Source organism: Ipomoea nil, unplaced genomic scaffold (assembly GCF_001879475.1).
Source record: "Ipomoea nil cultivar Tokyo-kokei standard unplaced genomic scaffold, Asagao_1.1 scaffold1310, whole genome shotgun sequence".
In the NCBI taxonomy this organism is placed as follows: Eukaryota; Viridiplantae; Streptophyta; class Magnoliopsida; order Solanales; family Convolvulaceae; genus Ipomoea; species Ipomoea nil.
The window spans coordinates 1485627-1498188 of NW_017617738.1; the positions used below are offsets into that span (position 1 = coordinate 1485627).

The following is a 12562-nucleotide window of genomic DNA, read 5'->3' on the forward strand; positions in this document are numbered from 1 at the left end:
AAGATCCAAATGTAATTTTTTTTTTTTTAATTTTTTGTGTAAACTTTATACACCTAAGCATACAGGATCTTCGGAACACAATGACTTTCATGTATAATGCGTTAATTAGTGTTTAATCAACATACCCATTCCATGTTTTTTCTATGTTGCTTGAACTAAAGATTTAGTTTCTCCCTCCAGACCTTTAGCATTTTCCTAATCTAAGAACTTTGATGGAGAGAGTTTTAGTTATGCGGAAGACAAGAGAGATGACTAGAGTCTGCGGTCAGAACTGATATTATCTCTTAATTGACCAATAATAAAATTAGAACATTATAAAATTTAAAATGAATATTTATCTTAATTGGGGAGCTTAAAATAATTAATTAATGAACAACATCAACTATTATTTCATTCTCTCACTTGGCTCATAAATCCTAAATCCTAAATTTAATAATAAAACGTAATATGCATAGTGTAAGCTAATTCCTTCGATGCATTAGTCAAACATAAGACATTATATTAAGTAAGAAACTAATAAGGATCATGGGGGCAATACATAACAATTTAACGTAGCCCCTTCCATGTATCACAATACTAACCTCAAGTTTAATAAGACTCATAGCGTTATCAACTATAATGGTCCAACGATAATATCTTTGTTAGAGACAAAACATGCTTATACTTAATTACATAAATCATTTATGTATATATACGCCAAATTTAAATATGATACATAATAACATAAACAAAATTATATTGAGCTCAGAATATCAAATATATCAAAACATAAAACTTAACAAAATGTTAATAATTCTCAATAATGTCTATCCTTTGACCTTTCGACATGCTCATTGATGTAACAATATAATGACAGTCTTATTCACACTTTTCCCAGAAATAGCTCCATCGGCCAAAAGAAACAAATAGCCAGATGTGGATTTTCTTGTGTCCAAACATTTGACAAAATCTAAATCTGTGTATCCTATCACCTTAAGGTGATCGGACCGCTTATAAGTGAGCATGTGACTCTTTGTGCCTTGTAAGTATCATAACACCTCTTTGCTGCTTTCCAGTGATCCATACAGTATTACTTTGATATCAACTGATAAGTGTCAAAAGGTGCTAGTTTCTAAGGTCATTTTGAAGGCATTTTGTGCATAGTTTGAGTCGTTTTGTGTATAATTTCCAAGTAATAAGCTAGGAAATGCAATTGTGCATTGCAAAACCTCCTAATCTATGCATTTTAGTATTTTTGATGAATTATGGACAAAAAGGGTGGCAAAGGAGCTCAAAATGGACACGTTTGGAAGAGCACGGGAAGGGGACCAGATCACGCCAGCATCACTCACGTGACCACGACGTGAATAGGTTCTAGAACCCAATCACGCCGGCGTCACTCGCATGACCACGACGTGAAAAAGTTCTTGAACCTAATCACGCCGGCATCACGCGCGTGACGATGGCGTGGATGGGGCTGTGGAAGCTTGGCACGATTTTCGTCTTTAAATAGTAGAAGTGCAGATATTTTAGGAGGTTAGATTCATTTTTAAGAGAAACACTTTTGCAACGATTCTCTCTTTAGATTTAGCTCTCAAACACTCTCAATTTTGTAAGAAGAAGAAGGACGCTTCCAAAGGAGTAACAACTTTGTGGTGGAGCTTTATTCTACTTCCAATTTATCATTGTAATCTAGACAATTGAGAAATTGGTAATCTCTTTTCATTTTGTCTTTCAATTCTTGTTTTGATGATGCTATTCTTCAATATATTGGGAATACAATACAATTCATTTTGTCTTTCAATTCTTGTTTTGATGATGCTATTCTTCAATATATTGGGAATACAATACAATTCATTTTGTCTTTCAATTCTTGTTTTGATGATGCTATTCTTCAATATATTGGGAATACAATACAAGATCATGAGTAGCTAAACTCTTAGGGCTAGGATTGTGTGTTTAGTTGCAATGGATTGATTAGTATGTATGATTTGATTTGAATTAATGGACTGTGTTGATGAATTGTATGTATTTCTGGTTGTGGAGGATGATTTGTGATGTGTTCTTGGAGTGGGGCCCAACTCTTTAGACAATCTTGGAGTCCTAGGCTTAGCCAAGAGATTGCTAAGCCTAGGCGAGACTTGTAGTTTTCCACATTCCCCGTCCTAGATCCGAGAAGGCATGGCTCGGGAAGGAATGTAGGTTAAGTGCTCGATGAATTGCCTCATACGAAATGTGGACACTTAGGTGCCATCTTGACCTACGGGAGGCGTAGAGACCAAAAATTGGCTACGCAATCGCATGCATTCCTCTTGAATTCATACTCATCACACACACTCCTAATCTCCTTTATATATGCTAATCACCATTGCAATGTAGGCACAATCCTAGACCGTTTTCTTTGAATTGTTGTAATCTTTGCGTACTTTCATTCGCATCAAAGTCCTTTGTACTATGCACCCCTTAGATCATTGCTTGATAAGCTTGACGACCTATCAACACCATTAACTCCAAACTTCCAATTTATCACTCCTTGAGTATGACACTCTGGGCTTTAACTCCAAGTTTGATCTTTTCACCACACCAAACACACACCGCAAATACTACCCTTTCATCGACTTAGCATCCCAATGTCAAAGCTAATTAATGTCTGGTTAGGTACATGTTTGAGCATACATCAAGCTCCCAACGATAGATGCATAAGGAATATTCTCGATTTCTTTCCACTCCAATTCATTCTTAGGACATTGCATAAGGCTAAACTTATCTCCCTTTTGAATTGGAGCAACAAATGCATAGCATTTTTCCATTCTAAATCTTTCTAAGACTCTGTTGATATATGTTTTCTGAGACAACCCTAACACTCCTTGTATCTATTATGGCATGTTTGGTTCATGGAATAGGTCAGGAATGGAATAACATTCTTTAGAATAGACCTATTCCATCGTTTGGTTGGATCATTTTGCCATGAGAATAGCATGCCTAGGAATGAGCTATTACCTTCGTAAGGGGAATAGCCATTCCTAGGGGGGGCCTTGGTATTAGCTATTCCCATGCCCTTGGGAATAGCTTTTATATCACAAATACCAAAAATACCCTTTGCACATTATATAATATTTATATTTATTTAATAAATATAGTGTATTATATAAATGTATATATTTAATTAATTATAATTTTTATCCATCAATCTATATATATATACACACACACACACACACACATTTTGTAGCGTTTGCAATTGGCATTTTGAGATATATATATATATATATATATATATATATATATATATATATATATATATATATATATATATATATATATATATATATATATACATATATATGTGTGTGTGTGTGTGTAAATAAAAAAAAAATAACTGTATAAGACTCCTTAATTATGGATCCTTGGCTCCTAAATTAAGTAGTCTACTCATCTGCATGCCTAGCGGATGGGCATTGCAAGCTTGCCTAGCGGATGAGCATTGCAATTGAAATTATGGAGCCTTGAGGCTCCTTTTATAGGAGTCCCAAAGCTCCATTCCTTACTTCTTCAACCGATGTGGGATAAGTGAGAAAATAAATATAAAAATAAATATGTATTTGTATAATAATAATAATAATAATAATAATAATAATAATAATAATAATAATAATTATTATTATTATTATTATTATTATTATTATTATTATTATTATTATTATTTTTATTATTATTATTATTATTATTATTATTATTATTATTATTATTGTTATTCTCTCTCTCTCACACACATTGACACACATGCATATACATGTATATAAATACAAATATAAATATAAATATAAATAATATATATATATATATATATATATATATATATATATATATATATATATATATATATATATATATATATTGTTATTATTATTATTATTATTATTATTATGTATAAGGGTATTTATGTCTTTAAAACCTATTCAATTTCTATTCCTTTAACCAACTAAGCACTGGAATACAATTACTAAAGTCTATTCCTTCAGCCAACCAAACAACAGAATACAATTCATATTTTATTCCTTACCTATTCCATTCCATGTGGAATAGCATTCCTATTCCCTCCAAATTCATTCCGTGAACCAAACGTGCTGTTACGGAATATCTCAATTCCCTATCACAAAGGATTCCTCACCAATATCTTTCATTTCAACGTTCTTAGAAAGAAATGTTTTGGTCTCGTGCATTAATCCAAGATTTTTAGTAGCAAGCAAAATATCATCGACATACAGGATAAAAAATATAAACTTGCTTCCACTTACCTTCAAATATATATGCTGATCAACAGTGTTTTGCTTAAATCCAAAGAATGTAACAGTATCATTAAACTTAAGATACCACTGTTGAGATGTTTGTTTAAGTCCATATATCGATCTGTTAAATTTACACATAATGTGTTCCTTTCCTTCCGCTACAAAGCCCTCAGGTTGACTCATGTATATTTCTTCCTCTAAATTTTCATTCAGAAAGACAATTTTTACATCCATTTGATGTAGCTCTAAATCATATTGAGCTACTAATGTCGTAATTGTTCTAAACGAGTCTTTCTTTGAAACAGGTAAAAAAGTTTCATTGAAATTAATAACATCCTTTTTAGTGAAAAATTAATTATAATTAAATATCAAATAAATATACTATAATAAATAAAGTCATAAAATCAATACGTAATAACAGTTAAAATTAAATGAAATACGTAATTCAATTCAAACGAAATAACAATTCAAATGTGGTAGAATCAATACGCAATAACATAGTTACATAGTTACCCACATAGCCAACAATCCAACAATATGTAGACATATATTTTGTTGACTCAAAGTGTTTTGTCAAAGTTATGTGCAAAAGGAATACCAGATCTATAAAGGAATACCAAGCCTAAGAGGAGTAGTTATTGAAGAGTACTAGTTCTAAAGGGAATTGTTATTGAAGTGTTTAGTTCTAGTCTGATTAGGAATAACTTTATTATTCACGAATCTGTTAGGAATAGCTACTATAAATAGGGGTTGTCCTTTCTTGTAAAACTCAAGCATTCAACATTAATCTGGTGAGGTACGAGAGTCTTTGAGAATAGGATACTAAATTCCCCTAGAAAGTAGTACATGTGTTTAGGTTTCAATAGTTTGGTAGGAAAGATCATTCTATTGTGTAATCTCAGGTTCCAAACAGTGTACTTTAAATATTGAGCTTTTAGTGGATTTAGGCAAGTTCTCAAATTGAGAAGTGCCTCGCAGATTAGGGTTGTTTGCCCGAACTGCGTTACAGATCGTTTGTGTTACAACGTCAGTTTCAACATCATTGTGTGCTGCGCTAATATATATTTCAATTGGTATCAGAGCCAAACTGCTTAAGTTATTAGCAGGATCCTAATGGAGTTTCCCAGAGAAGGACTGTCAAACACTAGGCCACCTGCCCTCATTGGCACGAATTTTTCCTACTGGAAAGCCAGAATGCAAATATACATCTTGGCACAAGGAGAAGGTGTCTGGAATGCTATAGAAAACGAATGGAAAACTCCAGTTGATGATAAAGGAAACATAAAACCTAAAATTGACTGGAGTGAAGAAGAAAAAACAGAATATAACTTCAACTCGAAGGCAATGAATGCAATCTATGGAGCTGTGAGCGAAGATACCTTCAAACTGATTGCCTCTACTCGCATAGCCAAAATTGCGTGGAGTATATTGTGCGATCATCATGAGGGAAACACAACTGTAAGACAATCTAAGCTTCAGATGATAGAAACTGAATTTGAAAACCTGAAAATGGAAGAGGAAGAAAGCATCACCCAATTCAGTGCCAGAGTTTTAAGTATATCCGGAGATGCATTCAACTTAGTCGAACCTATACCCGAACATAGGATCGTCAAAAAGGTACTACGCTCACTACCCGGAAGATTCCAAATGAAAGTCACCGCTATTCAAGAACATAAAGATCTAAACACCTACAAACTGAGTGATCTAATGGGAAATCTTCAAACATATGAGCTTGAGATACTGCAAAAAGGGAAAGATAATGACAAAGGAATTGCGTTCCAATCAAAGCAGAAAGGAAGTCCAGAAATTGATACTGAAACCATGGAACAATCAATTGCTCTCCTAACAAAGAATTTCAACAGAGTTCTCAAACAATTTAACAAATTTAGAAACAAAAGTGCTTCAATCAATCAAGGGGACTTCCCAACTGGACAAAATCAATCTATTTCAAAAAGAAGAGACAGTTCAAATACAGAAGGAATACAGTGCTATGAATGCAAAGGTTTTGGACACATCCAATCAGAATGTGCCACATACTTGAAAAGGAAAAATAAAACATATATATCAACCCTAAGCGACGACTCAGATAGTGAAGAAGATGATAGCAACACAAATTTCGTAGCCTTCACCGCTAGCCATGAAAGCAACAATAGCGATGACATGCAAGAGTTACTAGAGGCATACACTCAACTAAATGCCAAGTGGGAGCAAATCATCAAGAAAAATTTGGAACTCATGGAAGATAATCACTATTTGAAGAATGAAAAAGAACGAATAGAGAAACAATACAAAGAAGCTCAAAACGAACTATTAGACTTCAAAAACAAAGAAGCTAAACTTCTACAAGAAATCAAGGAGCTTACCGAAAGACCCAGGACTCCAAGCACAGACACTAGTGAGAATCATCAAACCGAGACACAGGAAGTGTCACAACAGCACTTCCGACACCGAAGAAGAATAAGGTGCTACTATTGCCGCAAACTAGGACACATCAAAACTCACTGCTACAAGAGACAGAATGATCTTTACTACAGACAAAACAACAGAGTGTGGCCAACACAGAACAGAAATAATAGTAAGAAAATCTGGGTAAGAAAAGACCAAAATGTTGCATATACCTCCAAAACAAACAAAGAGCAAGATATATGGTACTTTGACAGCGGATGTTCAAGGCATATGACTGGAAATTCAGAAAATCTTGAGAACATCCAGTACAAAAATGAAGGGCATGTCACTTTTGGAGACGGTGGAAAAGGACAAATTATTGCAAATGGTACCTTGAATGTCCATGGGCTGCCTAAGTTGTCAAAAGTCCTTTTAGTACAAAGCTTAAAAGCAAATCTAATCAGCATAAGTCAGCTTTGTGAAGATGAACTCAAAGTAGAGTTCTCTAGAGAGAGTTGCAATGTGTTTAATCAGAATCATGATTGTGTCATGATGGGAAAAAGGTCTACAAACAAATGCTACACATGGGGTAGTGATCTATCCGGTTTACAGACAACCATCAGTCAAACACAATTATGGCACCAACGTATGGGACACATAAATTTTCATGACCAAGGAGTATCCCCAGGCTATTCATCAAATAGTGTGATCATTGATGATGTAACTTCAGCAATAACCACTGATGATGACAAAAGTCCAAGAGTTGTTGAAACAACTGTTCCAACACCTCTGACTAATGATATGCAGAATTGCAGAACAGAAACAAAGCCAAATGAAGAAAAGGATAAAAGTCATCCTACTGTCTTAAAAAATCAGAAAAATCATCCTTTGGAAAATATCATGGGAGATCTCAATCAAAGAATAAAGACTAGAGGAAAGAAACAAGATTTCCACAAAATAAAAGGAGTATACTGCCACACCTCCAAGTTTGATCCTAAAAAACATTGATGAAGCCTTAAACTGTAACAGATATACATGATTGGGGTATAAAGTTGAGCTATGACATATGTGAACAAAATATGAAGTTTGGATTGCACTTACAATGACTCCGAAATTCTGTCGAACAGTTGAGGCGCACCCAAATGCGAGAGGGGTTTGTATAAATGAATACAAGTACGAAACTAATTTCCAATCAAAACCCGTTACTGTCCGGTTATTATAATAATCTCCATGGAAGCCAATGACATGAGTCTTCGGGTGACTTCATTTTCCTGCTACCTCAACAACCCAGAAGAGAGCCTGGTGCGAAGGATCACCAGAAAATCAAAGAAGACGGGGAAATCAGCATCTTCGATGTATCTACCATGGATGAGCACGTCAGAACGGCTCCTCCGCCGTTTGATGACGGCGGTTACGGCGGATACGCGCCACCGTACCAATCAGCCGGGGAATTTCCGGGAGAGTACGATGAAGTGACAGTTGAGCACTTTCCTCAATCCGTCCACAGTCCCGATCCCTATGGATTCGGGTCGGATCCGCACCCAGCTTTCGGATCCTCTACCGTTCCGGTTTCAAACGGCAATGGAAATCCATATGATCTCGGAGAAGATTCCACCGGAATATTCATCTCTGATGGCCCGGTGCTTCCTCTTCCAAATGAAATGCATGATGCGGGCTTTGCCCTGCGTGAATGGCGAAATTTGATTTACAGATCCAAAACCACTTGAACTTATCTATGATCAAATCCTCTACTTTTGTGACTGTGTGGATCTACTTTACCACACATTGGTAAAATGTACAGAGACAGTGAAGAATTCTCTTCACTCACACATTCAAATACAAGTATCAAGTTTTTTTTTTTCCAAGAACTCCAGGAATCAAGTTTAGGGAGAGAAGAATCAACTAAGGGGGAGAAGAATAGGAAATCAAGCCACTATGAGATCAAGGTTTTTGCCAAAAATTTGACAAAGGGGGAGATTGTTGACTCAAAGTGTTTTGTCAAAGTTATGTGCAAAAGGAATACCAGATCTATAAAGGAATACCAAGCCTAAGAGGAGTAGTTATTGAAGAGTACTAGCTCTAAAGGGAATTGTTATTGAAGTGTTTAGTTCTAGTCTGATTAGGAATAGCTTTATTATTCACGAATCTGTTAGGAATAGCTACTATAAATAGGGGTTGTCTTTTCTTGTAAAACTCAAGCATTCAACATTAATCTGGTGAGGTACGAGAGTCTTTGAGAATAGGATACTAAATTCCCCTAGAAAGTAGTACATGTGTTTAGGTTTCAATAGTTTGGTAGGAAAGATCATTCTATTGTGTAATCTCAGGTTCCAAACAGTGTACTTTAAATATTGAGCTTTTAGTGGATTTAGGCAAGTTCTCAAATTGAGAAGTGCCTCGCAGATTAGGGTTGTTTGCCTGAACTGCGTTACAGATCGTTTGTGTTACAACGTCAGTTTCAACATCATTGTGTGCTGCGCTAATATATATTTCATATTTAATCATTCAAAGCATATCCACATTTAATGTTGCAATTTACAATTGAGAGCAGATGTTATTTAGAATATTCATATAATATTGCAGTTTCAATTAAGAACATTAATGCAATTATATTGTTTGTCCATTTGCATCTTTAAAAAATCATATGTCCTTCAACATAGCTATGATACCAAATGTTAATTTTATACTCCTAAGCATGCAGGGCCTTCGGAACACAATAATTTTCACGTATAATGCATTAATTAACGTTTAATGAGCATACATAGTTCCATCTTTCCCTGTGTTGCTTGAACTAAAGATTTGATTTCTCCCTCCAGACCTTTAGCATTTCCTTAATCTAAGAACTTCGATGGAGAGAGCCTTAGTTATGCGGAAGACGAGAGAAACGACCATAGTCTCAAATAAAAACCCTTATATTCTCACATTTCATCAACATGAGAGATAAACTGAACGGTTACAACTGATATTATCTCTTAGTTGACCAATAATAAAATTAGAACATTATTAAATTTAAAATGAATATTTATCTTAATTGAGGAACTTAAAATAATTAATTAATGAGCCACATCAATAATTATTCTAACATTGCGAACTGGGAATTGAGACATTTATACATGTCAAAGTTCATGAATTTAAAGTTCCACATACATGATTTGGCGACCGTCACAATATACAATTTGTAATGCTCTTACGTGCCCATAGGCGATGTGAGCAAGAGCATTGTTGTGGATCTCAGAGTTGACCTCAAGAAAGAGAGCGAAATGTCAACGGAAGAAACTACTGACGTGACACTGACATTATTTTTATCACGTCTTGATATTTACATGTAAATTCATATATTATTTTATAAATATTTAAAATTAATTATTTTTAACATGTACACAATAAATGATTATTTACATACATTGAAATTTAAACACTCAACCTATATTGCATAACAAAAATTAAAGTACCCACTGACACCTTACTTAGACACTCATCTTGTCATTTTATTGTAAAGTATAATTAAATATCATTAAAAAAAATGAGACTAGTAGAAAAGTTTATTTGTATTTAGAAGTTTCATTAAAAAAAAAAAGAAGATTATATTGATATAAAAATAATTTAATTTACGTTGATAAAAATTAATAATGAATATTAAATTTTAATATTTCAATTTATTCAGAGTTTTAGTTTTTTAACAATTAAAATTTTTATATTTTATATTAAAATACATATGACTTAATTTATTAAAATAAAATAATTGTGGAGTATGTTTTGTGGGGTATTTGGGAGGAATCTTATGCTATAATTGGAGTCCTTTGAGTTTATTATATACTTATAATAGCTTATCTTGATTAAAATTAAGAATAAGGACTAATTGTGGTTGCATTTGTGCAATATAGGAAAACAATGTCTTTTTAAGTGCACTTCGGCGATAGTTTGGTATTTTGATTATATCTTGGGCAAGAACTGTCCAAATGAGGTAATTCAAGTAGCATTGGAATGACAACTCAAAGGTCTACAATTTTACTATAGACCACAATCTTATTTGAATATCTTCAAGGTCAGAATATAATCACGCCACAAATTATCGCGTGATGCAGTTCGTGATGCCAACTTCTGCAAACTGCTTTTGCTGGTCACGCGGGTCATTGCCGCGTGAATGATAAGCTATGTGAGACGGAGCAAATTTTAAGCTATAAATACGACTTTGTTCTCATTTTCGTGGGGGGGGGGGGGGGGGCGGGGGGGACGATATTTTTACCAATTGTTAAGCCTTGTACTTTAAGTTTTAAAGAGAGGATTTTTCCTAGGATTCTTGGCGCAACTTGACACATTAATCTAAGGATCCTAGGGGGATTCATTCCAACTTACAATTGTGAAGATTAACTTGGAGATTTAAGATTGTGCTTTCAAAGCTAAGTGCTCTTACCAATTGCAATTTACTTTTCATTTCAAATGATTCCATTGATTCTTCATCTTAGCTATTCAATTGTGATAATGTCTAGTTAATTCTTAGGGAATTAGGATTAGGTTTACTTGTTAGGATGCTAGAATGTTTTGATTGCAATTAGAAAGTGACTTGATGTATTGATTTGATTCTTGTTGAAAGTGGACTTTGTATATACTATTGTATGGTGATACATAATGCAATAGGTTTTGGAGGTGTGTAGTTGCCAAGAGATTGACCTTGCAATTCTCACCTTGCATCGACAGGTAGAGCTAGGAAGAAGATGTGGATTCTAAGTGTTCAATGAAATGTCTCAATTAGTAAGGTTGGTATATATGAGAGTATGATTTTATTACTTGATAAGCCAAATAGACCACGAGAGTGACTTGACAATGGAAACATCTTTCAAGAATCATGATTCATGATCAATGCATTACACTAGCTACTTCCTATACTTAGGGTCATTCTATTGCATCCAACCAAGGAACACCTAGCCCTAGTTCCTTTCATTCACTTACTTGCTTCTTTAGAATTACTTGTTGCTTTACTTTCAGTTGTTACTTTGATAATACTCTTTGTTTAGTCTTGACACCTAGCTTTCTACGGCTCTTACGCACTTGTGCTTAGCCGCGCAATATTCAATAGTTTTCATTCGCCATCCTTAGAGAACGACATCCCGGGGAAGCTTCACCTTTCCCAAACCTTTTTTTCCATCCTGCATATACTACGATTATCATTTAATAAAATGGCAAGATGAGTGTGTACTAATACTAGGGGTGTCAAAGTGGGCCGAAGCCCGCGGGTTAGCCCGCACCCGCCCCGCGGTGGGGCGGGTTAGGGCTGTAGGAAATTAGACTCGTAAAAATGCGGGCCTAACGGGCTTGGCCCCACGGAGGGCCAAAGCCTGCGCGGGCAAACCCGCACGGGTTGCGGGCCAGGCCATAGTTTAAAAAAAAAATAAAAATTATATATATATATATATATATATATATATATATATATATATATATATATATATATATATATATATATATATATATATATATATATATAAAATATCTTCATTCTTAGGCAGTGTGTAGATCTGACCCATCTAAGAGTGCATAGGGAAATCCAATTAATTGAATAATCCTTCGTCAATTCTTAATTCAATAATTCCTAGAGTACGTAGTTCTCCGGTTCTCCTGTCTCCGTCAAAACTAAATCATCAATTCATACATATTTATGAATTACTAAATCGCCTCCAACTCAGCAAACATACATATTTATATATGTATTATACACAGACGGGGCTGTAGAGGGAAAACATGAAGCCGAGAGAGAAATAGAGTGTGCCGTTGAACCCTAGCTTTGATCACCCTTCTGCAGTTCTACTTAACGCGCGGTATCGATCAGTGAGATTTGGGCGAGATTGATGGATTTTATGGAAGTTTCCAGTGCATTGAGGTGTATCATACACCGTGAGGATGTGAAAGAA

General features: G+C 34.6%; 1 protein-coding gene across 1 annotated transcript; it reads left to right on the top strand.

Annotated features, from left to right (window-relative positions):
* Window positions 1–5381: 5381 nt before the first annotated feature.
* LOC109185071 lies at window positions 5382–7661 on the top strand. Its single transcript, XM_019335068.1, has 2 exons — window positions 5382–6857; window positions 6981–7661. Exons 1-2 carry the CDS (start codon window positions 5382–5384, stop codon window positions 7659–7661), a joined length of 2157 nt encoding a protein of 718 aa, XP_019190613.1.
* Window positions 7662–12562: the final 4901 nt, after the last annotated feature.

Bases quoted from the DNA above. Each gene is read 5' to 3' on its own strand.
- LOC109185071 (XM_019335068.1), top strand. From the start codon at position 5,382: ATGGAGTTTCCCAGAGAAGGACTGTCAAACACTAGGCCACCTGCCCTC. The intron at 6,858-6,980 runs GTAAGAAAAGAC...GAGAACATCCAG, and splicing joins ATAATAGTAAGAAAATCTGG to TACAAAAATGAAGGGCATGT.